Source organism: Convolutriloba macropyga, chromosome 7 (genome assembly GCF_964194025.1).
Source record: "Convolutriloba macropyga chromosome 7, txConMacr16.3, whole genome shotgun sequence".
NCBI classification, from domain to species: domain Eukaryota; kingdom Metazoa; phylum Xenacoelomorpha; order Acoela; family Convolutidae; genus Convolutriloba; species Convolutriloba macropyga.
In genome coordinates, this window is record NC_134474.1 from 23,014,962 (window position 1) to 23,041,480 (window position 26,519).

General features: G+C 34.3%; 1 protein-coding gene across 1 annotated transcript in view; it reads left to right on the forward strand.

Moving 5' to 3' along the window:
• Positions 1–26,519, forward strand: part of LOC142342984 (uncharacterized) — a 102,129-nt gene that overhangs the window by 1,593 nt on the left and 74,017 nt on the right. Inside the window, exons 2-5 of the mRNA XM_075394667.1 lie at positions 1,396–1,515; positions 2,143–2,274; positions 2,377–2,588; positions 14,538–14,673. Of these exons, the coding sequence (XP_075250782.1) occupies positions 1,396–1,515; positions 2,143–2,274; positions 2,377–2,588; positions 14,538–14,673 (600 nt within the window). The remainder of the gene's footprint in view (positions 1–1,395; positions 1,516–2,142; positions 2,275–2,376; positions 2,589–14,537; positions 14,674–26,519) is intronic.

The following is a 26,519-nucleotide window of genomic DNA, read 5'->3' on the forward strand; positions in this document are numbered from 1 at the left end:
ATTTTTCAACAAATATCCGTAATAAGCATTAACTCTAGATTTTTACATATGGAGTTTACAATTATAGTATTTGAACTAAAAGCTAGAATTATTTAAAAAGATATGAGATTGCGCTGTTCAGTTTCCAATTCGGTGTAGGAGCGTTCTCTCAGATTTCACACAGAAAACTAAAGTACTTTTGAAATGGATGCCTCAGAAATGAGTTTGAGTTTTTCTACTGAAGTTTGCTGGCTCAGTGCTGAAATTCTAATTCCGGTAGATATTCCAAAGATTGGAAAAAATGAGGGCAATTCGAACTGTTATCGTGAAAAAGAACTTAACATCAAACACTGCTACTAAAGGCGCAGATACCTCTAGGAAAATCACATAGCCCAGAGTAGTTTCTCTCGTTACTTGCTGGGCCTTCCAAATTACGAGGTTTTCAAAAAATTGTTTAGGGCAATTATTCAGAAGTCCAGAGTAGAATATGTCTTGTCAGGGTAACTTGATGAGCTATGGCTGTTAAATAGCTCAACGATTTGCGAATAGAGGCTGAAAGCAAATCGGAGAACTTGTTTGACTTCAATGGTGACCCTTGCAAGTTCACGCTGTAAACTGACCAAAAAGAAAAGTTAATTTTTGCATTGGTTCAGTTCTTTCGTCTTTAAATTTATGAGCTGACCTGTATACCTTCAAAAAAATTAAAATAGTTCCCCTGATTAAAACACTTGTGAGATATTTTAACAGATGTGATGAATTCGTATAACATGCTCGAAGAATTTTTCCATCATTTTGTGATAACTTGAAATATTGGAAGTATAAAGTAAAGCAAAAAGGAGGTTTAACTGCTGATACATGAAAATTTTTAACATATATCGTGTTCACAGCATTATTAAGCAAATAATAGTGTTTTTACCGATATCTAAATCTTGTCAAATTTTGCCACGGTGGTTATAGTCATATAATATATAATTTGCTTTTGTGCCATTTTGAATTTTGAAATACACGCTTTTGAATGTCCTTTGCCAAGCGTAATTCTAGTTGTTTTCAATGAATCCTGCAACTTTTTCAACCAGTAAGACTCCCAAAAAGGGATTGAAAAGTTGTGAACATAAGACGTCATCGAATGAATCACTCAATAAAAAGTTAGATCCATTAACCAGATTTATAACCACAACTGAAGCTGAAAGCACTCGACAAATTAGCAAAGATCTAGAGCCCATTAATAATTCAATTACACCAAACAGCACAGTTCTTGAGAATCTAATGAAAACTCAAAAAAGGCAATCCTGTTATACAAACCCAAAAACCCGAATTGCCATCCTGACTACCCGCAGGGCGCTCAAACCGAACGACGACAACGATTCGCTATATGGTGCGGGGGGTGGATTAATCTGGAATGATTGATGTTCGGAGGCATCTACAATTTCGACTCGTAAATCTTCCTGTTTGTCGGCATTTTTCCGAGTGAATGGTCTACGCATCGCATGCATGGCTGATCCTCCCGACTACGATTTTCAACCAAACTTGCAGAAGGTATCCTTTGAGTTTTGTAATTTATCAAGGGCAAGCCAATTTTAGAGTCTAAGCTTGATAAAAGAAATGGCACCTAGGGTCTTTGTTCGGTCTAGCAGTTTGTGTTTTTTCTTTGTCAAAAAGTCACCAGATCGAGTTACGTACTGCCCATCAGATCCGTGCTAATGTGCTCGTTTCTGCTATAGAACATGTTATGTTGCCGATGCGTTTCAAACTTCAAATTTTATCAAATTCCAGAAGTTTTTTTACTGTGTTTCCTTCTTTGAACGCAATCATTTTGAAAACAAAATTTGTCTAAACTCGTTAGCAGCAGTTTCCTTGTTGAAATTAGCTTTTTGTACAAGATTACAACAGTACAGATTTACAACTTCTGGTACAGTTGTATAAGCTTTTTTTCTTAATAAATTAGACCAAGAGACTTTCAATAGACTTCAAATCTGTACAAAAATCTTGCAAAGGATTTGAAAAAGAAGCGAGAATACGTACGCATTCTTTTGCAGAATTTTGCACGATGACTTGCAAGTTTCTTGCAAGTTTCTCGATTCTTTTATTAGAAGGGTTGGGATGAGCATTCGTTTTCCAAATTAAGTTTAATATGAATTTGTAATTAACTTACTCATTTACCAGGCGCGTGAAGAGATTATTATGGGACGGCGAAGCCCTTCGGTTGACTCAACGGTCCACAAAGCCAAAATGGACGCCGTAAACAGGCGGAAAAAAACTCAGAAGAAGGCCATCACGCGACCGTTCTCAGAGCCGGTACCAAAACTCAATAACGTCACTCGTCAAAACCACTTCGGATTTTGAGAGCTCCAATGGAGTATACTCGAGCGAACATGGACGAACTATGACCAATGTTAGCGAACCAAAAAAAGTGTTCGAAACATTAGAAAATTTTCTGCGGGTAAAAGTGGAATTCCGAGATATTTGAAGTTGGCTGGCAGGGAGGCATCAGAGGTGCCAAGAGGCCAACCGGAATCTGAGAAGACAGTCGATACCACCGAGAAAATTTCTGATCTGGAGTCTTCAGACGCACTCTTGTCAAGTGCGGCAAGCACACCAATCGTTAAAAAGTAATTGTTATGTCTTTTTTCTATTTACTCAAATTATATTTATTCATCGATGTGATTTCTGCTCGTATTTCTTTAAAGTGGCACAAAAAAGAGGATCTGTGCCTTCACCAGGATATCACATATTTATTTTTAATTTGAAATTGATATTTTCAATATTCAGAGGAGGAATTAGTTTTCCATAATCATTAGAATAGAAAGTGAAAAAACAATTGTCCAAAGGATGACGTATTTCTTTTGACTAACTTTCGGATGGCTGCCAATTCTTATGATAGCATAAATCCTGTTACATATGTAAGCTCGATGATAAAATTTTAGGTCTAGTTATTTATAGTATATTTACTTTATCTGCTGCCGCTCAATATGGATTTGAAATAGCCTTAATGGGCTCCCTGACTTTCCTCAGTTTTAGTCTCATACGCTCTAAAGTTTTTGCAGGTAATTTTATCTAGAGTTTGCGAGAAAAAATTTTTAATGCAAATACCTAGAATCTACCGGCAAGCAATCTAAATTACCATACCTGCATTTTTACGTAATTTCTCTGCAACGTACTTTGTGATGGGGTTGCGATGTTATCCTCCTAGAATTTTACCTTCATCCAAGTTTCTCGTTAGTTCTACCTGCAAACTGCATGTAAAAATTGAAGGAAAAATAACCTAGAAATTTAATTTTGCACGTAATTTTTCCGATGAAAATACCTGTAAATTCTAGGTACATTGTAAACGCTTTGACGTATATGTTTCCCTACAAAAAATTTCTAGGTAATTCTACCTGTAAATTGGATAAGGGTTTGCAGGTAGAACTAACTGTAAAATTTTTGACAAACAACTTTGCCTAAAACCTACCTAGATTTCCAGGTATTTCCAACGAAAACCTTACAAAAAGAGCAAAATTATAAGTAATTCTACATGCACTTCTGCACTCAGGCAGAACTACACAGAAACGATTTTTGCCAGTAAAGTTGTAGTCTGGTAACACTCCAAATTTAAGGAATATGGCAGCGAAATTTAACTAGAATTGCAGGGGGGTTTATATTGTTTGCAGGTAGTTCATAGGTAAGTTTCAATGAAAAACAATTTAATGGCAATTTCTAGGTTTAATGAAATACAAGGGTACAGCTATTTGTTCAAATTATTTTCTGCTATAATTTTCTAGGTTTCTGTTCAGAATTAATTTGCATCAATCTAACTATTCAAAAAAAATAAAACTTACGCTGTAATCAGAGTTTTTGAACACTTTTTCACGTCAAAATGTACTAACGTAATATAATGCTGCGGTTTTGGGTTTGCAGTTAATTTCTAGGTGATGTATTTTAGGGAAATTACGGGCGTCATTATTTGTGTTTGTTGTTGCCTGCCATTTTACTTACATGCAAACGTTGCAAAAAAATTTTTTAGACGTTTTATATAGAATAATCCTGTTAAAGGGCTAATAACAGTCCAGTTGTGGTCAAAATTTTGCTACGAAACTAAATAGTTTCAGCAATTGACAAACAAAGCACGACTGAAGTCTCTATATATTTAAAAGCACTTGAAAAGAAAAACAATTTTCCAAAGGATGACGTAGTTCATAGGTAAGTTTCATTGAAGAACATCTTACTGGCAATATCTAGGTATTATGAAATACAAGGATACTTTTTTGGTCATAATAATTTCTGCTATAATTTCAAGGTTTCTGTTCAGAATTAATTCCCATCAATCTAGTTATTCAAAAAAATTTAACTTATACTGTAATCAGAGTTTTTGAACACTTTTTCACGTCAAAATGTACAAACATAATTTAATGCCGCGTTTTTGAGTTTGCAGTTAGTTTCTATGTGACGTATTTTAACTAAATTTACAGGTATCATTATTTGTGTTTGTTGTTGCCTGCCATTTTGCTTACATGCAAACGTTGCAAAAAGGTTTTTTAGACTTTTTGTAATGAGTAATCCTGTTATAGGGCTAATAACAGTCCAGTTGTGGTCAAAATCTTGCCATGAAACTAAATAGTTCCAGCAATTGACGAACAAAGAAAGACGGAGTTGTCAATATATTTAAAAACAGTTCAAAAAAACAATTGTACAAAGATGGCGTAGCTCATAGGTAGGTTTCATTGAAGAACAGTTTACTGGCAAATTCTACTTATTATAAAACAGAAGGACACTAGCTGTTTGGTCATAAAACTTTCTGCTATAATTTTCTAGGTTTCTGTTCAGAATTAATTCGTATCAATCTAATTATTCAGAAAAATACAAGTTACGCTGTAATAAGAGTTTTTGAACACTTTTTCACGTCAAAATGTAGAAACGTAATATAATGCTGCGGTTTTGAGCTGCAGTTACTTTCTAGGTAATGTATTTTAGGTAAATTAAAGGTATCATTTTTTGCTCTTGTTGTTATCTGCCGTTTTGCTCGCATACGATTGTTGCACAATTTTTTTAGACGTTTTATAGAGAGTAATCCTGTTGTAGGGCTAATAAGAGTCCAGTTGTGGTCAAAATTTCGCCTTGAAAATAAATAAATCCAGCAATTGACAAACAAAGCATGACGGAGTTCTCGGAGTTTATTTTTAATTTGAAATTGATATTTTCAATATTCAGAGGAGGAATTAGTTTTCCATAATCATTAGAATAGAAAGTGAAAAAACAATTGTCCAAAGGATGACGTATTTCTTTTGACTAACTTTCGGATGGCTGCCAATTCTTATGATAGCATAAATCCTGTTACATATGTAAGCTCGATGATAAAATTTTAGGTCTAGTTATTTATGGTATATTTACTTTATCTGCTGCCGCTTAATATGGATTTAAAATAGCCTTAATCGGCTCCCTGACTTTCCTCAGTTTTAGTCTCATACGCTCTAAAGTTTTTGCAGGTAATTTTATCTAGAGTTTGCGAGAAAAATGTTTTTAATGCAAATACCTAGAATCTACGGGCAAGCAATCTAAATTACCTTACCTGCATTTTTACGTAATTTCTCTGCAACGTACTTTGTGATGGGGTTGCGATGTTACCCTCCTAGAATTTTACCTTCATACAAGTTTCTCGTTAGTTCTACCTGCAAACTGCATGTAAAAATTGAAGGAAAAATAACCTAGAAATTTAATTTTGCACGTAATTTTTCCGATGAAAAGACCTGTAAATTCTAGGTACATTGTAAACGCTTTGACGTATATGTTTCCCTACAAAAAATTTCTAGGTAATTCTACCTGTAAATTGGATAAGAGTTTGCAGGTAGAACTAACTGTAAAATTTTTGAAAATAACTTTGCCTAAAACCTACCTAGATTTGGCAGGTATTTCCAACGAAAACCTTATATACAGAGCAAATTTATAAGTAATTCTACATGCACTTCTGCACTCAGGTAGAACTACACAGAAACAATTTTTGCCAGTAAAGTTGTAGTCTGGTAACACTCCAAGTTTAAGGAATATGGCAGCGAAATTTAACTAGAATTGCAGGGGGGTTTATATTGTTTGCAGGTAGTTCATAGGTAAGTTTCAATGAAAAACAATTTAATGGCAATTTCTAGGTTTAATGAAATACAAGGGTACAGCAATTTGTTCAAATTATTTTCTGCTATAATTTTCTAGGTTTCTCTTCAGAATTAATTTGCATCAATCTAACTATTAAAAAAAATAAAACTTACGCTGTAATCAGAGTTTTTGAACACTTTTTCACGTCAAAATGTACAAACGTAAAATAATGCTGCGGTTTTGGGTTTGCAGTTAATTTCTAGGTGATGTATTTTAGGGAAATTACGGGCGTCATTATTTGTGTTTGTTGTTGCCTGCCACTTTACTTACATGCAAACAGTGCAAAAAAATTTTTTAGACGTTTTATATAGAATAATCCGGTTAAAGGGCTAATAACAGTCCATTTGTGGTCAAAATTTTGCTATGAAACTAAATAGTTTCAGCAATTGACAAACAAAGCACGACTGAAGTCTCTATATATTTAAAAGCACTTGAAAAGAAAAACAATTTTCCAAAGTATGACGTAGTTCATAGGTAAGTTTCATTGAAGAACATCTTACTGGCAATATCTAGGTGTTATGAAATACAAGGGTACTTTTTTGGTCATAATAATTTCTGCTATAATTTCAAGGTTTCTGTTCAGAATTAATTCCCATCAATCTAGTTATTCAGAAAAAATTAACTTATACTGTAATTAGAGTTTTTGAACACTTTTTCACGTCAAAATGTACAAACATAATTTAATGCCGCGTTTTTGAGTTTGCAGTTAGTTTCTAGGTGACGTATTTTAACTAAATTTACAGGTATCATTATTTGTGTTTGTTGTTGCCTGCCATTTTGCTTACATGCAAACGTTGCAAAAAAGTTTTTTAGACGTTTTGTAATGAGTAATCCTGTTATAGGGCTAATAACAGTCCAGTTGTGGTCAAAATCTTGCCATGAAACTAAATAGTTCCAGCAATTGACGAACAAAGAAAGACGGAGTTGTCAATATATTTAAAAACAGTTCAAAAAAACAATTGTACAAAGATGGCGTAGCTCATAGGTAGGTTTCATTGAAGAACAGTTTACTGGCAAATTCTAGTAATTATAAAACAGAAGGACACTAGCTGTTTGGTCATAAAAATTTCTGCTATAATTTTCTAGGTTTCGGTTCAGAATTAATTCGTATCAATCTAATTATTCAGAAAAATACAAGTTACGCTGTAAAAAGAGTTTTTGAACACTTTTGCACGTCAAAATGTACAAACGTAATATAATGCTGCGGTTTTGAGCTGCAGTTACTTTCTAGGTAATGTATTTCAGGTAAATTAAAGTCATCATTTTTTGCTCTTGTTGTTATCTGCCGTTTTGCTCGCATACAAACGTTGCACAATTTTTTTAGACGTTTTATAGAGAGTAATCCTGTTGCAGGGCTAATAAGAATCCAGTTGTGGTCAAAATTTTGCCTTGAAAATAAATAAATCCAGCAACTTACAAACGAAGCACGACGGAGTTCTCAATATAATTAAAAACACTTTATTTGTCTCGAAATTCTTTTTCCCAAGTGAATACAGGTAAAGGCGTCTCAATCAACATTTGTGTGAAATTGGTGCGGGAGTTCCAATTGATACGTGAGTTTTGTACTGTCATATGTAAATGCGAAATGCGTCTATAGCTTAACTGAATTGCAGAAAATCTATATTTGAGGCAAGCATAATCAACTTCTTCATTTTAAAAGCTAGACATCAATTCAATGGAAAACTTTATCCGTTGCGACAAGCTCTGTATCTTTCGAATATATTACCAAGCAAACTGCTTTTCTTGCATCATGTAAAATTTTCTGATAACTTGATATTCTATTTTATATTTATCGCAGAGGAAAGAACAGTTCAATAAATAACGAAAGAAAAATTTGTTGTTCTTGTCTAGCTCATTATGAGTTACGCAAGAACAGCCGAATTTTCTCTCACTGTCTAGACAATCAATTCTTTTTGTTTCATCATGAGGGGTTGTTAATTTTACATGCGATATGTTTGTACATTTTAGAGCGTCAATTCCGAAAGGAAACGACAGTATAGAATTACCTTCTCTCAGATTAACAAAATTAGACTTCATTTCTCCGTTACTCCAGCAAAGTAAGCTCTTATGTTTGCAAAACAATTGGATCCCAAAACGGTCTATCACAATGAGAGGAGTAAAAATAATATAATTTTTCAACCTACAGATCCCAATTTTTTCCGTCGATGTGTAAAATCAGTCTCTTGCTACATTAATTTGCTCTGTTTTCAAGAATTGAAGTGCAATTATGGGAAAATTCTTTAGTCACTTCAAATAGCTTCAAATGAAAGTTTACCAAAATTGCTTCCTCAAACACAATCTAATTTAGTTAAATGGGTATCGAGCAACACAGCCAAGAAAATCAACCGCAGAAACATAAAAAAATGGTATTGGTATTGGTATGAACATTGGTATTTTGAGTCCTATGGAATAAAATTGCCATTAAGAAACTCCAAAGCTGTCTCATTGTATAAATAATAATTTTGTAGATTTTGATCTTTCGATATCTAGCTAATGCTCAATTTTGTACTGCTTTGTACTTGTAACATAAAAAAATTGAAATTTGAAAAATTAGGAAGAGCGAAAGTGCCGGCCTATTTTTTTCTTCTGAAAACAAAAATTTCACTGGTGTTCTATTCAATTTTTGGCAGAACTTATTGAAGACAAGATTCAAATTTTCTGAACAGAAAACTTCACATTAGTAATAACAACTCGAAAAGTCCATAAAAAAACTTGAATTAAAGGGTTGAAGGCTCTGCAGATGTTAAGATAAGGCGAAATTCTTCTATGAAATTTTCCAGATTATTTGAGGCTGATAATTGATTTACAATCAGAAAACTTCTTGTGAAAGAAATTTTATAATCAAACAAAAGTATAACTTTCACCAAAAAATATCGCATTCTATTTAGTTTGTCACAGTTTTAGAAACTTTACATATAGGAGCGTTCCTGATTGGTTTGTTTTCTATCCCCGTCCAAAATCCCGGACTGAAGCAAACACTATCATAAAAATGATCAGCACTAACGTGGTAATCGTCCAGTCAATTTAGGTAGTCGCAGACAAAAGTTTGAAAGCTTAATTTTCCTGTGGACATTTCCCTAGGACAGGTCTGATTAAAGGTCACTTGAGTCTTGGACCTCTGAGGTTATTTCTGTCTGGTCAGAGGCGGAACTGAGATTATAGGAGTCTTATCAAAGGCTATTTGGAGCTCATACCGATCTGATCATTTGTAGCTTTCAAACAAACGAAGGTCTGATTGGAGATTATTACAAAAGAAGAGACATTATGATTAAGTCCTATGACATTTTTAGTGATATTCTGATTGTGAAACAGGAATTTCAAATTGGAAGATCCTATGTCTTACATATTACCATTTCAAACCAATTACACAGATTTAGGTAGACTTATGAAAAGACAATGCTTGACCAAAACCTGCTATTAAAAGATCATATTCGACTCATTTGAGTCACGAAAAGACTTTAGCTGGACTTTAAGATATGCCAAGCTTAAGTTTGACTCAAATTTTTCACAAAAGACTTTAGCTGGACCAAAATTTATTACAAATCTTTGCAAAAGACTTCAGCTTGATCCAAAATGAGGGTTAGCCTTCATCTCGACCCAATGTTTGCAGAAAAGAATATAGTCCAGCTAAGGTCTTTTCATGGATCAAAGTAGAGTATTTCATAACCAATAAAAAACGAGCAAAGTTTTGTCAAGGGTCCGCTATTAGTCTTTTTGTAACCAGTTCAGGACAAGCAAGGTCTTTTCATGGGCCAACTAATAGTCTTTCCATAACAAACAAAGTCGAGTTAAAGTCTTTTCATTAGTGAAAAGTCTAATGGTGGACGCATCAAAAGACCTTGATCGACTCTAATTTGCTATGAAAAGAGTGGCTGGACCCTAGACAAAAAGCTTAGGTGGACTTTAACTAGATGCTAGACTGTGTTATATAGTCAATATTGGCCCAAACCATTAGACTTTCAAAATGTTTTTCTCCTACACCTGTCTTACACGATATTAGATCTTACAAGCATCCTATAAGATCTTACACGATAAAAATTCTGAAAAGATAGAGTTTTTCTCATAAAAGATATGATAAGATGCATTCTTTCCTAATTTCTAGCAATAGTGAACTTAACTTTTCAAAAAACAGTCTTGCATACTCTATCTAGGATGATGATTGCTATCTAGGATGATGGAGTCTATCTATTTGTCATGATGAAATCTTAGAGGTAAACGTTCAGTTACTTCGGTTAAAACTACGCATCTGAAATCAAGAATCTATGTTCAAAAATTTGAAATAGTATCTTGCAAGTGCTGCGTTTTGCTACAATGGTTAGAACTGCACTTCGTGATTTAATAGTCAAATAGATTCAATTACTAGCGTTCAACAACAGGGGATTTTAACATTTTAACTACCTGCATTAAGATAAATTGTATAAAATCTATTGCTTTTCATTCAAAAAAATGTCAATTAAATTCATGCCATTTTTTTCTCGCGTTTTTGCCCGTAATTACGGAAAAAATTAAACACATGTCATTACTTACGTTACACGTGAATCATTTTTTACAGCATCTACACTCCTAATGTAAGATCTAACAAGAAAGCTCCCACATGAGAAACCTAGAAGGCGTCAACCCTAAGACTTTTCGCAGCTTAAAAATATTAGTCACCCTATAAAGCTCTTTCGATGTAGGAAGTTTTTCTTATGAGTTAAAATTGAACAGACAGCTTGTAACAGCTGGTAAGCATCTTATCTAATGTTATACGATAAAATTTTTGTAGTTCAGTTTTTCAGTACTTACAGGATGCAATTTCCTTAATCGTTGGTGATTGCCTCCTTCATTTGTACTAGGTTTTTTTGAACAGAGATTCATCCGGACAGTCTTTCGCTGTTGCTGCGAAAGTCGCTGCTGTTGCTCTTGTTGCGATTGAGCTTTTGTTTCTGCTGCTGCTAATCTTGTAGTTGTAGTTGTTGTTGATCATTCTGTGGTTGTTGTGAATTTATTGCTGTAGAGCCCGTGGCTGCTGTTTGGGCTGCTCTTGTTCAGATGGCTGTTGTCCTGTTGCTGAGTTGCTTTGGAAACAAGACACTTCGTTGTCTTGCATCTTGAGTCTGTTCTGGTCCATGTACTGGCCATAGTTGGGACATTTGAAGCAATCTTTTTAGAGCTTCCAATCTTTCACTGTGCGGCTCTGGCTTGTAACCACAGAACCAAAAAAAATTAAATTGCGAGTTCTCAATGAAACAGACTCATGAGAAGACCAGTGTTGGACCCATAAAAAGACCTAAATTCGACTTTGTTGGTTATGAAGAGACTAATGGAGGACCCATGAAAAGAAACTGCTTGACTCTTATTGGTTATGAAAAGACTCTACGAAAAGAATTTAGCAGCATTTTCATTTATTGCTGAACCATATAGTTATAGTCAATAATGCCACCCCACTTAACTTTTAAAATCATTTCTTGAGTCTGCACCTAGACCTGGGTAACAAATGAACGCCAATGGGCTGTGATAATAATTGTTCACCAAAGCTGGCATCACACAAAAATAAAAATGACAATGCTTACGTAATAAAAATTTGCGTTGTTCTAACAACAGAAAATTTTTTATTGTACGAAAGTCTGGTATTGAACTGTCCCGTTTCCAGATTCTCTACGAAATGGTGTAAATTTTGTCTAATCAAATGACTTTTGAGTCTGAGAAGGTATGATCAACAATTATTCGGGTTCGAGATGGCCTGGTTTGAGGTCACGCTGATCTTAAATCCAATGTGGGAAACTCGCAAATTGGGAACAAATTGTCATGCCGATTTTTAGTCATCGCCCAAGAAAAAAAGTTTTATGATCTGGTCATTTGTTTATTTAAAATTAAAACCAATTATTGAAGATTTCTATAGCAAAATTTGATATAGGACACCCAAGCATCCAGGTTTAGGTCCAGACCATAATTGAGCTATCATCATCATCAGACCCACTCAAACCCACGACCTTGTGTTCCCAGACCAAATTTCAGGGTCTGGACAGCGGTTCCCTCTATGGTCTGCACTATGGTCTGGGTTCAGTCTGATCAGAGGTTGCCTCAGACTGAAAATCTGATCATAGTCTTTATAGTCTGAACTATGGCCTTGGTTCGGCCTGATGAGATGTCAACTTGGTCTGAAAAATCTGATCAAAGTCTTTATAGTGTGGACATGGTCTGTGTTCGGTCTAATCAGAGGTCACTTGTGTCCGAAAAGACTGATCATAGGCCGTTTCGAGCCCGCTTGAGTCTGATCAGAGGATGTTTCGAGCGCATTTGAGACTCATCAGAAGGACGTTCTGAGCGCGCCTGAGTCTAATTAGAGGACGTTTCGAGCGCACTTGATACTGATCAAAAGTACGTTTTGAGCTCACTTGAGTCTGATCAGAGAACGATTTGAGCACACTTGAGTCTGATCAGAGGACCGTTACGCGCGCAGTAATAATAAAAAAAGATGATTTACTGTCGGAATAATCTCTAGTCAATTTCGAAATACGACAACTGAGATTTTTCCAGCACGTTTTGAGAGTGTTTCCCTCCTCATTTCTCATCCGGGTTGGGGACTGGCTAAGGCGGAGCTACAAACAAACAACTATATGAGAAATGAGCACTAGCAAAACTTTTTTTTATAATTCAACTTTTTTCAAAACGTTTCCCATGGAATAATGGTTGTGTTCAATTGACATATTTTTGACAAGTTGCAAAAGGAAAATAAAAAAGTCAACCAAAAAAAAAATCTTTTAATCGAAAGAGCATATGCAAACAACTCGAAAAAAATGATGTTAAATTTTCAGAATTGAAATTGAGCTAATGTTACGCATGTGATGGCTTATCCATAGATAGGAGCGTTTTGTTTCTGGAGAGTTTTGCAAAATCAACAAACAAAATGTTGGGCCAATCTTTGTACTATTTTGATTTTAAAATGAAAACACAACTTGTTTTGCGGCTTCGTAGACAATCGCCTGCATCAACTTTATAACAATACCCATTTTTATTTGGTTTCTATTGATAGCATGATTGAACAGCAGAGCATATAAATGGTTTTGGAGCTTCTAGAACACTTTTTTTAATGGATTGAAAATGATTAGTAGATTTTTAATTGTGAGTTTCGTAGCTTAATCTTGATTTGTGAAACAAAGGTCAGAAGTGTCACGATTTTCGATTTGTTAGGCTTCAAAAAGTAATTGTTCTGATTATTAATTATTCGAATGAAAAAATTACGCATTCTTGTGATTTTTCTGTGGAAAGTTTCGAAGCGTAGAATCCTGACACAATAACACTTGTCAAAAGTATTGTACACGCAATACCTAATTGGAATCGTTCACGACTCCAAGTTAAACGAACAGTTGAACGAATTTAGTTTTTTGAACTATGGATTTTCAACTTATGTTTTATTTAATTCTCATTTGACTGCATTTCCTTGCCTAAACAAGAGAAAACTCTGTTTCATGTATCAGGGAAGAAAATTTTATGACATTTAGGTCATTTCATAAAGTCTTGTGAGAACCCGGACTTGAGTCTCAGAGCTTTTCAGTACTGAAACATTGTATTCCAATTGTATATCGTCGGCCCAGTACTGATTCAGTGTATCCTAAGAGTATGTTGCTACCTCATTATGTGCAGTCTATTGGCATAGATGCTTTTTTTCTGAAAATAGACTGTACATCCTGGTTTTGATTCCCATGATGTTCATAGCAAAATCATAGAAAATTGTGAAAATTTCGAAAAAAAATTTGAAGTTTTGGGCGATGCACTTTCATTTTGGGCGATGAACAAATTCCTGTAGAGATGTCATCTAAACCTAAATGTCTTCGTATCAGAGTTTTCTTATCCAGATTTGAAAAACGAACTTTTAAGTCCAACAGGCTCATCCAAATTAAACTTTCGATAGAAAGTTTTTTGGGATATTATGCCAAAAAAACTCGCTCAAGTTAAATCTTTCTCATCTCTCAAATAGAAAAATTAACACAGTGCAAATCTTGTAGTTTTTCTTATCTTGAGCTCTCTTACTTTATCTGCATATTTTTTCAGCTCACCTTATTGTCATCGGCGAAAAATAAAAACCGGTTTATCAAACTCAAGAAAACTTGCCAAACTATGAATTGACACAGTTATAGGATCATGTATGGGTTTTCTAATAAAAATTTTGTTGTCAATCTGAAAAGATATTGGTATTCAAAGTATTAAATCGATGAAAAGACATCACAAAAATTTTTGTATATAAGTATATATATATATATATATATATATATATATATATATATATATATATATATATATAAAACATAATTATATGTATATATATATATATATATATATATATATATATATATGTTTTTAAAGATCGCTTGAATTTTATGTACATGGGGGTGTTGTCAAAAAAGTTTATCAAAATGTGACCAGGAAACAATTGCTATTTTCCAATGTTTCAGGACAAATGAAGAATTTCTACTGAGTGCATATGCTCTAGTTTTGCTGGACGATGAGACGCGGAACAAATTAGAAGAACTGGTCAAAACTGAGAACAACTCAACTCAAATCACAAAGAGGCTGACTTCCCGTTGCACCGTTTCTCGAAAATTTTGGCAAGTTCCCATTTTCTTCCCGCTTTTTTTCTAACATTTCCCACCGGGAAATGCAAGTGGGAAATTTTTGGGATATGCAAGTTTAAGTAAGTATAGGCAAGTTCTCGGTTTTTCCCAATGGGAAAAGTGGGGAACACAATTTTCCCATTGGGATTTCCGGGAAAATTAAAATTCCCCACTGGGAAAATTGGGGAATTGCAAGTATCTCACCGGGATCGCCGGGACTTAGGCAATTTCCCCCTAGGATTTTCGGGATTTTTGTAAATTTCCTACCGGGATTTACAGGGTTTTGGCTAAAAAGTGCTAAAAAATTTTCTGAATACGGCTGGTTATTCCTGCAAAGTATGTCACTTAAACCTGCATTGAAACTTAGCAAAAAAGCTCAAAAAAAGCGCAAATTATCCCAAAATTCCCCCAAAAACAAAGAACAAATACTCCCCTGGAAACTTCGAAACCTGAAAAAATTCTTAAAATGACGCACGTGAGGAGTAAAAAACAAAAATGTGAAAACAAAAATAAAAGGGTTCTTGGTTCTGGGAGACATAACTCCCAGAACCAAGAGTAATCTGTTAGAAACTTTCGTTTCAAACAGACATTAATTTTTTTTTTGAAATAAAAGTGTTAAAAAAACACATGTCTGGTTATTACCGCATAGTATGTCATGTAAACATGCATTGCTCAGGCACAACGTATTCACACTTCTGTCTCAAACACTTAGCCAAAAAAGCTTTTAAAAAGCAAATTATCCCGAAATTCCCCCGAAAACAAACAAAAAACCTCCCCTGGAAACTTCGAAACCTGAAAACATGCTAAAAATGACGCACGCGAGGAGTAAAAAACAAAAATGTCAAAAAAAAAATAAAAGGGCTCTTGGTTCTTGGAGATATTACTCCCAGAACCAAGAGTAATCTGTTAGAAACTTTCGTTTCTAACAGATATTAAAATTTTTTTTCAAGTAAAACTGCAAAAAACTTCTGAACACGGCTGGTTATTCCTGCATAGTATGTCACTGAAACATGCATTGCTCAAGTACAACACAGTCACATTTCTGCATCAAACACTTAGCAAAAGAATTATAAAAAAAAAAGAAAATTATCCCAAAATTCCCCAAAAACAAACAAAAAACCTCCCCTGGAAACTTCGAAACCTGAAAAAATGCTTAAAATGACGCACGTGAGGAGTAAAAAACAAAAATGTGAAAACAAAAATAAAAGGGTTCTTGGTTCTGGGAGACATAACTCCCAGAACCAAGAGTAATCTGTTAGAAACTTTCGTTTCTAACAGACATTAATTTTTTTTTGAAATAAAAGTGTTAAAAAAACACATGTCTGGTTATTACCGCATAGTATGTCATGTAAACATGCATTGCTCAGGCACAACGTATTCACACTTCTGTCTCAAACACTTAGCAAAAAAAGCTTTAAAAAAAGCAAATTATCCCGAAAATCCCCAAAAAACAAACAAAAAAATTCCTCCCCTGAAAAAATTTGAAACATGAAAACATGCTTAAAATGACGAACATGAGGAGTAAAAAACAAAATTTTTTTTAAAAAATAAAAGGTCTCTTGGTTCTGGGAGATATTACTCCCAGAACCAAGAGTAATCTGTTAGAAACTTTCGTTTCTAACAGATATTAAAATTTTTTTTTCGAAATAAATGTGTTAAAAAAAATTCTACACATGCCAACATGTCTGGTTATTACCGCATAGTATGTCATGTAAACATGCATTGCTCAGGTACAACACATTCACACTTCTGCATCAAACACTTAGCAAAAGAATTATAAAAAAAAAGAAAATTATCCCAAAATTCCCCCAAAAACAAACAAAAAACCTCCCCTGGAAACTTCGAAACCTGAAAACATGCTTAAAATGACGAACGTGAGGAGCAGAAAACAAAAATGTCAAAAAACAAAAAAAGGGCTCTTGGTTCTGGGAGATATTACTCCCAGAAACAAGAGTAATCTGTTAGAAACTTTTCGTTTCTAACAGAAATTCAATTTTTTTTCAAGTAAAACTGCAAAAAAAACCTTCTGAACACGCTGGCTATTCTTGCATAGTATGTCACTGAAACATGCATTGCTCAGGTGAAACACATTCACACTTCTGCATCAAACACTTAGCAAAAGAATTTAAAAAAAAAAGAAAATTATCCCGAAATTCCCCCAAAAACAAACAAAAAACCTCCCCTGGAAACTTCGAGACCTGAATACGTGCTTAAAATGACGCACGTGAGGAGTAAAAAACAAAAATTTCAAAAAAAATAAAAAGGCTCTTGGTTCTGGGAGATATTACTCCCAGAACCAAGAGTAATCTGTTAGAAACTTTCGTTTCTAACAGAAATTCAATTTTTTTTCAAGTAAAACTGCAAAAAAAACCTTCTGAACACGCTGGCTATTCTTGCATAGTATTTCACTGAAACATGCATTGCTCAGGTGAAACTTATTCACACTTCTGCATCAAACACTTAGCAAAAGAATTTTTTTTTAAAAAAAGAAAATTATCCCGAAATTCCCCCAAAAACAAACAAAAAAACCTCCCCTGGAAACTTCGAGACCTGAATACGTGCTTAAAATGACGCACGTGAGGAGTAAAAAACAAAAATTTCAAAAAAAGGGCTCTTGGTTCTGGGAGATATTACTCCCAGAACCAAGAGTAATCTGTTAGAAACTTTCGTTTCTAACAGATATTAAAATTTTTTTTCGAAATAAATGTGATAAAAAAATTTTCTACACTTGCCCACATGTCTGGTTATTACCGCATAGTATGTCATGTAAGCATGCATTGCTCAGGCACAACGTGTTCACACTTCTGCCTCAAACACTTAGCAAAAAAAGCTTTAAAAAAAGCAAATTATCCCAAAATTCCCCCAAAAACAAACAAAAAAATCCTCTCCTGAAAAAATTTGAAACATGAAAACATGCTTAAAATGACGCACGTGAGGAGTAAAAAACAAAAATGTGAAAACAAAAATAAGAGGGTTCTTGGTTCTGGGAGACATAACTCCCAGAACCAAGAGTAATCTGTTAGAAACTTTCGTTTCTAACAGACATTAATTTTTTTTTGAAATAAAAATGTTAAAAAAACACATGTCTGGTTATTACCGCATAGTATGTCATGTAAACATGCATTGCTCAGGCACAACGTATTCACACTTCTGCCTCAAACACTTAGCAAAAAAAGCTTTAAAAAAAGCAAATTATCCCGAAAATCCCCAAAAAACAAACAAAAAAAATCCTCCCCTGAAAAAATTTGAAACATGAAAACATGCTTAAAATGACGAACATGAGGAGTAAAAAACAAAAATTTTTTAAAAAATTAAAAGGTCTCTTGGTTCTGGGAGATATTACTCCCAGAACCAAGAGTAATCTGTTAGAAACTTTCGTTTCTAACAGATATTAAAATTTTTTTTTCGAAATAAATGTGTTAAAAAAAACTTCTACACATGCCAACATGTCTGGTTATTACCGCATAGTATGTCATGTAAACATGCATTGCTCAGGTACAACACATTCACACTTCTGTCTCAAACACTTAGCAAAAAAAGCTTTAAAAAAAGCAAATTATCCCGAAAATCCCCAAAAAACAAACAAAAAAATTCCTCCCCTGAAAAAATTTGAACACTTAGCAAAAGAATTATAAAAAAAAAGAAAATTATCCCAAAATTCCCCCAAAAACAAACAAAAAACCTCCCCTGGAAACTTCGAAACCTGAAAACATGCTTAAAATGACGCACGTGAGGAGCAGAAAACAAAAATGTCAAAAAAACAAAAAGGGCTCTTGGTTCTGGGAGATATTACTCCCAGAAACAAGAGTAATCTGTTAGAAACTTTTCGTTTCTAACAGAAATTCAATTTTTTTTCAAGTAAAACTGCAAAAAAAACCTTCTGAACACGCTGGCTTTTCTTGCATAGTATTTCACTGAAACATGCATTGCTCAGGTGAAACTTATTCACACTTCTGCATCAAACACTTAGCAAAAGAATTTTTTTTTTTAAAAAAAAGAAAATTATCCCGAAATTCCCCCAAAAACAAACAAAAAAACCTCCCCTGGAAACTTCGAGACCTGAATACGTGCTTAAAATGACGCACGTGAGGAGTAAAAAACAAAAATTTCAAAAAAAATAAAAAGGCTCTTGGTTCTGGGAGATATTACTCCCAGAACCAAGAGCAATCTGTTAGAAACTTTCGTTTCTAACAGAAATTCAATTTTTTTTCAAGTAAAATTGCAAAAAAAAACCTTCTGAACACGCTGGCTATTCTTGCATAGTATTTCACTGAAACATGCATTGCTCAGGTGAAACTTATTCACACTTCTGCATCAAACACTTAGCAAAAGAATTTTTTAAAAAAAAGAAAATTATCCCGAAATTCCCCCAAAAACAAAAAAAAAAACCTCCCCTGGAAACTTCGAAACCTGAAAACATGCTTAAAATGACGCACGTGAGGAGCAGAAAACAAAAATGTCAAAAAAACAAAAAGGGCTCTTGGTTCTGGGAGATATTACTCCCAGAAACAAGAGTAATCTGTTAGAAACTTTTCGTTTCTAACAGAAATTCAATTTTTTTCCAAGTAAAACTGCAAAAAAAAACCTTCTGAACACGCTGGCTATTCTTGCATAGTATTTCACTGAAACATGCATTGCTCAGATGAAACTTATTCACACTTCTGCATCAAACACTTAGCAAAAGAATTTTTTTTAAAAAAAAAAAGAAAATTATCCCGAAATTCCCCCAAAAACAAACAAAAAAACCTCCCCTGGAAACTTCGAGACCTGAATACGTGCTTAAAATGACGCACGTGAGGAGTAAAAAACAAAAATTTCAAAAAAATAAAAAGGCTCTTGGTTCTGGGAGATATTACTCCCAGAACCAAGAGTAATCTGTTAGAAACTTTCGTTTCTAACAGAAATTCAATTTTTTTTCAAGTAAAACTGCAAAAAAAACCTTCTGAACACGCTGGCTATTCTTGCATAGTACTTCACTGAAACATGCATTGCTCAGGTGAAACTTATTCACACTTCTGCATCAAACACTTAGCAAAAGAATTTTTTTTAAAAAAAGAAAATTATCCCGAAATTCCCCCAAAAACAAAAAAAAAACCTCCCCTGGAAACTTCGAAACCTGAATGCATGCTTAAAATGACGCACTTGAGGAGTAAAAAACAGAAATTTAAAAAAAAATAAAAGAGCTCTTGGCTCTGGGAGATATTACTCCCAGAACCAAGAGTAATCTGTTAGAAACTTTCGTTTCTAACAGATATTCAATTTTTTTTTCAAGTAAAACTGCAAAAAAAACTTTCTGAACACGGCTAGCTATTCCTGCATAGCATGTCACTGAAACATGCATTGCTCAGGTACAACACATTCACACTTCTGCATCAAACACTTAGCAAAAGAATTTTAAAAAAGGAAAATTATACCGAAATTCCCCCAAAAACAAACAAAAAAACCTCCCCTGGAAACTTCGAAACCTGAATGCATGCTTAAAATGACGCACTTGAGGAGTAAAAAACAGAAATTTAAAAAAAAATAAAAGAGCTCTTGGCTCTGGGAGATATTACTCCCAGAACCAAGAGTAATCTGTTAGAAACTTTCGTTGCTAACAGATATTAAATTTTTTTTTTCAAAAAAAATATGTTAAAAAAAAACTTCTACACTTGCCCACATGTCTGGTTATTACCGCATAGTATTTCATGTAAACATGCATTGCTCAGGCACAATGTATTCACACTTCTGCCTCAAACACTTAGCAAAAAAAGCTTTAAAAGAAGCAAATTATCCCGAAATTCCCCCAAAAACAAACAAAAAATCCTCCCCTGGAAACTTCGAAACCCGAAAACATGCTTAAAATGACGCACGTGAGGAGTAAAAAACAGAAACGTCAAAAAAATAAAAGGGCTCTTGGCTCTGGGAGATATTACTCCCAGAACCAAGAGTAATCTGTTAGAAACTTTCGTTTCTAACAGATATCCAATTTGTATTTCAAGTAAAATTGCAAAAAAAACCTTCTGAATACGGCTGGCTATTCCTGCATAGTATTTCACTGAAACATGCATTGCTCAGGTATAACACATTCACACTTCTGCATCAAACACTTAGCAAAAGAATTTTAAAAAAAGTAAAATATCCCGAAATTCCCCCAAAAGCAAACAAAAAACCACCCTGGAAACTTCGAAACCTGAATACATGCTTAAAATGACGCACGTGAGGAGTAAAAAACAAAAATTTTAAAAAAATAAAAGGGCTCTTGGTTCTGGGAGATATTACTCCCAGAACCAAGAGTAATCTGTTAGAAACTTTTGTTTCTAACAGATATTAAAATTTTTTTTCGAAATAAGTGATAAAAAAAACTTCTACACTTGCCCACATGTCTGGTTATTACCGCAGAGTATGTCCTGTAAACATGCATTGCTCAGGCACAACGTGTTCACACTTCTGCCTCAAACACTTAGCAAAAAAAGCTTCAAAAAAAGCAAATTATCCCGAAATTCCCCCAAAAACAAACAAAAAAAACCTCCCCTGCAAACTTCGAAACCTGAATACATGCTTAAAATGACGCACGTGAGGATTAAAAAAACACAAATATCAAACAAAAATAAAAGGGCTCTTGGTACTGGGAGATAGTACTCCCAGAACCAAGAGTAATCTGTTAGAAACTTTCGTTTCTAACAGATATTAAATTTTTTTTTCGAAATAAATGTGTTAAAAAAACTTCTACACTTGCCCACATGTCTGGTTATTACCGCATATTATGTCATGTAAACATGCATTGCTCAGGCACAACGTATTCACACTTCTGCCTCAAACACTTAGCAAAAAAAGCTGTAAAATGTAAATTATCCCGAAATTCCCCCAAAAACAAACAAAAAATCCTCCCCTGGAAACTTCGAAACCCGAAAACATGCTTAAAATGACAAACGTGAGGAGTAAAAAACAGAAATGTCAAAAAAATAAAAGGGCTCTTGGCTCTGGGAGATATTACTCCCAGAACCAAGAGTAATCTGTTAGAAACTTTCGTTTCTAACAGATATTAAAATTTTTTTTCGAAATAAATGTGTTAAAAAAAACTTCTTCACTTGCCTACATGTCTGGTTTTTACCGCATAGCATGTCATGTAAACATGCATTGCTCAGGCACAACGTATTCACACTTCTGCCTCAAACAATTAGCGAAAAAAGCTTTAAAAAAGCAAATTATCCCGAAATTCCCCCAAAAACAAACAAAAAATCCTCCCCTGGAAACTTCGAAACCCGAAAACATGCTTAAAATTTTGCACGTGAGGAGTAAAAAACAGAAATGTCAAAAAAAATAAAAGGGCTCTTGGCTCTGGGAGATATTACTCCCAGAACCAAGAGTAATCTGTTAGAAACTTTCGTGTCTAACAGATATTAAAATTTTTTTTCGAAATAAATGTGTTAAAAAAAACTTCTACACTTGCCCTCATGTCTGGTTATTACCGCATAGTATGTCATGTAAACATGCATTGCTCAGGCACAACGTATTCACACTTCTGCCTCAAACACTTAGCAAAAAAAGCTTTAAAAAAAGCAAATTATCCCGAAATTTCCCCAAAAACAAACAAAAAATCCTCCCCTGGAAACTTCGAAACCCGAAAACATGCTTAAAATGACGCACGTGAGGAGTAAAAAAAAGAAATGTAAAAAAAAATAAAAGGGCTTTTGGCTCTGGGAGATATTACTCCCAGAACCAAGAGTAATCTGTTAGAAACTTTCGTTTCTAACAGATATTAAAATTTTTTTCGAATTAAATGTGTTAAAAAAACTTCTACATTTGCCCACATGTCTGGTTATTACCGCATAGTATTTCATGTAAACATGCATTGCTCAGGCACAACGTGTTCACACTTCTGCCTCAAACAATTAGCGAAAAAAGCTTTAAAAAAGCAAATTATCCCGAAATTCCCACAAAAACAAACAAAAAATCCTCCCCTGGAAACTTCGAAACCCGAAAACATGCTTAAAATTTTGCACGTGAGGAGTAAAAAACAGAAATGTCAAAAAAAAAAATAAAAGGGCTCTTGGCTCTGGGAGATATTACTCCCAGAACCAAGAGTAATCTGTTAGAAACTTTCGTGTCTAACAGATATTAAAATTTTTTTTCGAAATAAATGTGTTAAAAAAAACTTCTACACTTGCCCTCATGTCTGGTTATTACCGCATAGTATGTCATGTAAACATGCATTGCTCAGGCACAACGTATTCACACTTCTGCCTCAAACACTTAGCAAAAAAAGCTTTAAAAAAAGCAATTTATCCCGAAATTTCCCCCAAAAACAAACAAAAAATCCTCCCCTGGAAACTTCGAAACCCGAAAACATGCTTAAAATGACGCACGTGAGGAGTAAAAAAAAGAAATGTCAAAAAAAATAAAAGGGCTTTTGGCTCTGGGAGATATTACTCCCAGAACCAAGAGTAATCTGTTAGAAACTTTCGTTTCTAACAGATATTAAAATTTTTTTCGAACTAAATGTGTTAAAAAAAACTTCTACATTTGCACAAATGTCTGGTTATTACCGCATAGTATTTCATGTAAACATGCATTGCTCAGGCACAACGTGTTCACACTTCTGCCTCAAACACTTAGTAAAAAAGCTTTAAAAAAAGCAAATTATCCCGAAATTCCCCCAAAAACAAACAAAAAATCCTCTCCCCTGGAAACTTCGAAACCCGAAAACATGCTTAAAATTTTGCACGTGAAGAGTAAAAAACAGAAATGTCAAAAAAAAATAAAAGGGCTCTTGGCTCTGGGAGATATTACTCCCAGAACCAAGAGTAATCTGTTAGAAACTTTCGTTTCTAACAGACATTAATTTTTTTTTGAAATAAAAGTGTTAAAAAACACATGTCTGGTTATTACCGCATAGTATGTCATGTAAACATGCATTGCTCAGGCACAACGTGTTCACACTTCTGCCTCAAACACTTAGTAAAAAAGCTTTAAAAAAAGCAAATTATCCCGAAATTCCCCCAAAAACAAACAAAAAATCCTCCCCTGGAAACTTCGAAACCCGAAAACATGCTTAAAATTTTGCACGTGAAGAGTAAAAAACAGAAATGTCAAAAAAAAAATAAAAGGGCTCTTGGCTCTGGGAGATATTACTCCCAGAACCAAGAGTAATCTGTTAGAAACTTTCGTTTCTAACAGATATTAAAATTTTTTTTCGAAATAAATGTGTTAAAAAAAACTTCTACACTTGCCCACATGTCTGGTTATTACCGCATAGTATGTCATGTAAACATGCATTGCTCAGGCACAACGTATATACACTTCTGCCTCAAACACTTAGCAAAAAAGCTTTAAAAAAAGCAAATTATCCCGAAATTCCCCCAAAAACAAACAGAAAATCCTCCCCCGGAAACTTCGAAAACCGAAAACATGCTTAAAATGACGCACGTGAGGAGTAAAAAACAGAAATGTCAAAAAAAATAAAGGGGCTCTTGGCTCTGGGAGATATTACTCCCAGAACCAAGAGTAATCTGTTAGAAACTTTCGGTTCTAACAGATATTAAAATTTTTTTTTCGAAATAAATGTGTTAAAAAAAACTTCTACACTTGCCCACATGTCTGGTTATTACCGCATAGTATGTCATGTAAACATGCATTGCTCAGGCACAACGTATTCACACTTCTGCCTCAAACACTTAGCAAAAAAGCTTTAAAAAAAGCAAATTATCCCGAAATTCCCCCAAAAACAAACAGAAAATCCTCCCCTGGAAACTTCGAAAACCGAAAACATGCTTAAAATGACGCACGTGAGGAGTAAAAAACAGAAATGTCAAAAAAAAATAAAAGGGCTCTTGGCTCTGGGAGATATTACTCCCAGAACCAAGAGTAATCTGTTAGAAACTTTCGTTTCTAACAGACATTAATTTTTTTTTGAAATAAAAGTGTTAAAAAACACATGTCTGGTTATTACCGCATAGTATGTCATGTAAACATGCATTGCTCAGGCACAACGTATATACACTTCTGCCTCAAACACTTAGCAAAAAAGCTTTAAAAAAAGCAAATTATCCCGAAATTCCCCCAAAAACAAACAGAAAATCCTCCCCTGGAAACTTCGAAAACCGAAAACATGCTTAAAATGACGCACGTGAAGAGTAAAAAACAGAAATGTCAAAAAAAATAAAGGGGCTCTTGGCTCTGGGAGATATTACTCCCAGAACCAAGAGTAATCTGTTAGAAACTTTCGGTTCTAACAGATATTAAAATTTTTTTTTCGAAAAAAATGTGTTAAAAAAAACTTCTACACTTGCCCACATGTCTGGTTATTACCGCATAGTATGTCATGTAAACATGCATTGCTCAGGCACAACGTATTCACACTTCTGCCTCAAACACTTAGCAAAAAAGCTTTAAAAAAAGCAAATTATCCCGAAATTCCCCCAAAAACAAACAGAAAATCCTCCCCTGGAAACTTCGAAAACCGAAAACATGCTTAAAATGACGCACGTGAGGAGTAAAAAACAGAAATGTCAAAAAAAAAGTAAAAGGGCTCTTGGCTCTGGGAGATATTACTCCCAGAACCAAGAGTAATCTGTTAGAAACTTTCGTTTCTAACAGACATTAATTTTTTTTTGAAATAAAAGTGTTAAAAAACACATGTCTGGTTATTACCGCATAGTATGTCATGTAAACATGCATTGCTCAGGCACAACGTGTTCACACTTCTGCCTCAAACACTTAGTAAAAAAGCTTTAAAAAAAGCAAATTATCCCGAAATTCCCCCAAAAACAAACAAAAAATCCTCCCCTGGAAACTTCGAAACCCGAAAACATGCTTAAAATTTTGCACGTGAAGAGTAAAAAACAGAAATGTCAAAAAAAAATAAAAGGGCTCTTGGCTCTGGGAGATATTACTCCCAGAACCAAGAGTAATCTGTTAGAAACTTTCGTTTCTAACAGATATTAAAATTTTTTTTCGAAATAAATGTGTTAAAAAAAACTTCTACACTTGCCCACATGTCTGGTTATTACCGCATAGTATGTCATGTAAACATGCATTGCTCAGGCACAACGTATATACACTTCTGCCTCAAACACTTAGCAAAAAAGCTTTAAAAAAAGCAAATTATCCCGAAATTCCCCCAAAAACAAACAGAAAATCCTCCCCTGGAAACTTCGAAAACCGAAAACATGCTTAAAATGACGCACGTGAGGAGTAAAAAACAGAAATGTCAAAAAAAATAAAGGGGCTCTTGGCTCTGGGAGATATTACTCCCAGAACCAAGAGTAATCTGTTAGAAACTTTCGGTTCTAACAGATATTAAAATTTTTTTTTCGAAATAAATGTGTTAAAAAAAACTTCTACACTTGCCCACATGTCTGGTTATTACCGCATAGTATGTCATGTAAACATGCATTGCTCAGGCACAACGTATTCACACTTCTGCCTCAAACACTTAGCAAAAAAAGCTTTAAAAAAGCAAATTATCCCGAAATTTCCCCAAAAACAAACAAAAAGTCCTCCCCTGGAAATTCGAAACCCGAAAACATGCTTACAATGACGCACGTGAGGAGTAAAAAAAGAAATGTCAAAAAAAATAAAAGGGCTTTTGGCTCTGGGAGATATTACTCCCAGAACCAAGAGTAATCTGTTAGAAACTTTCGTTGCTAACAGATATTAACATTTTTTTCGAATTAAATGTGTTTAAGAAAACTTCTACACTTGCCCACATGTCTGGATATTACCGCATAGTATTTCATGTAAACATGCATTGCTCAGGCACAACGTATTCACACTTCTGTCTCAAACACTTAGCAAAAAAGCTTTAAAAAAAGCAAATTATCCCGAAATTCCCCCATAAAC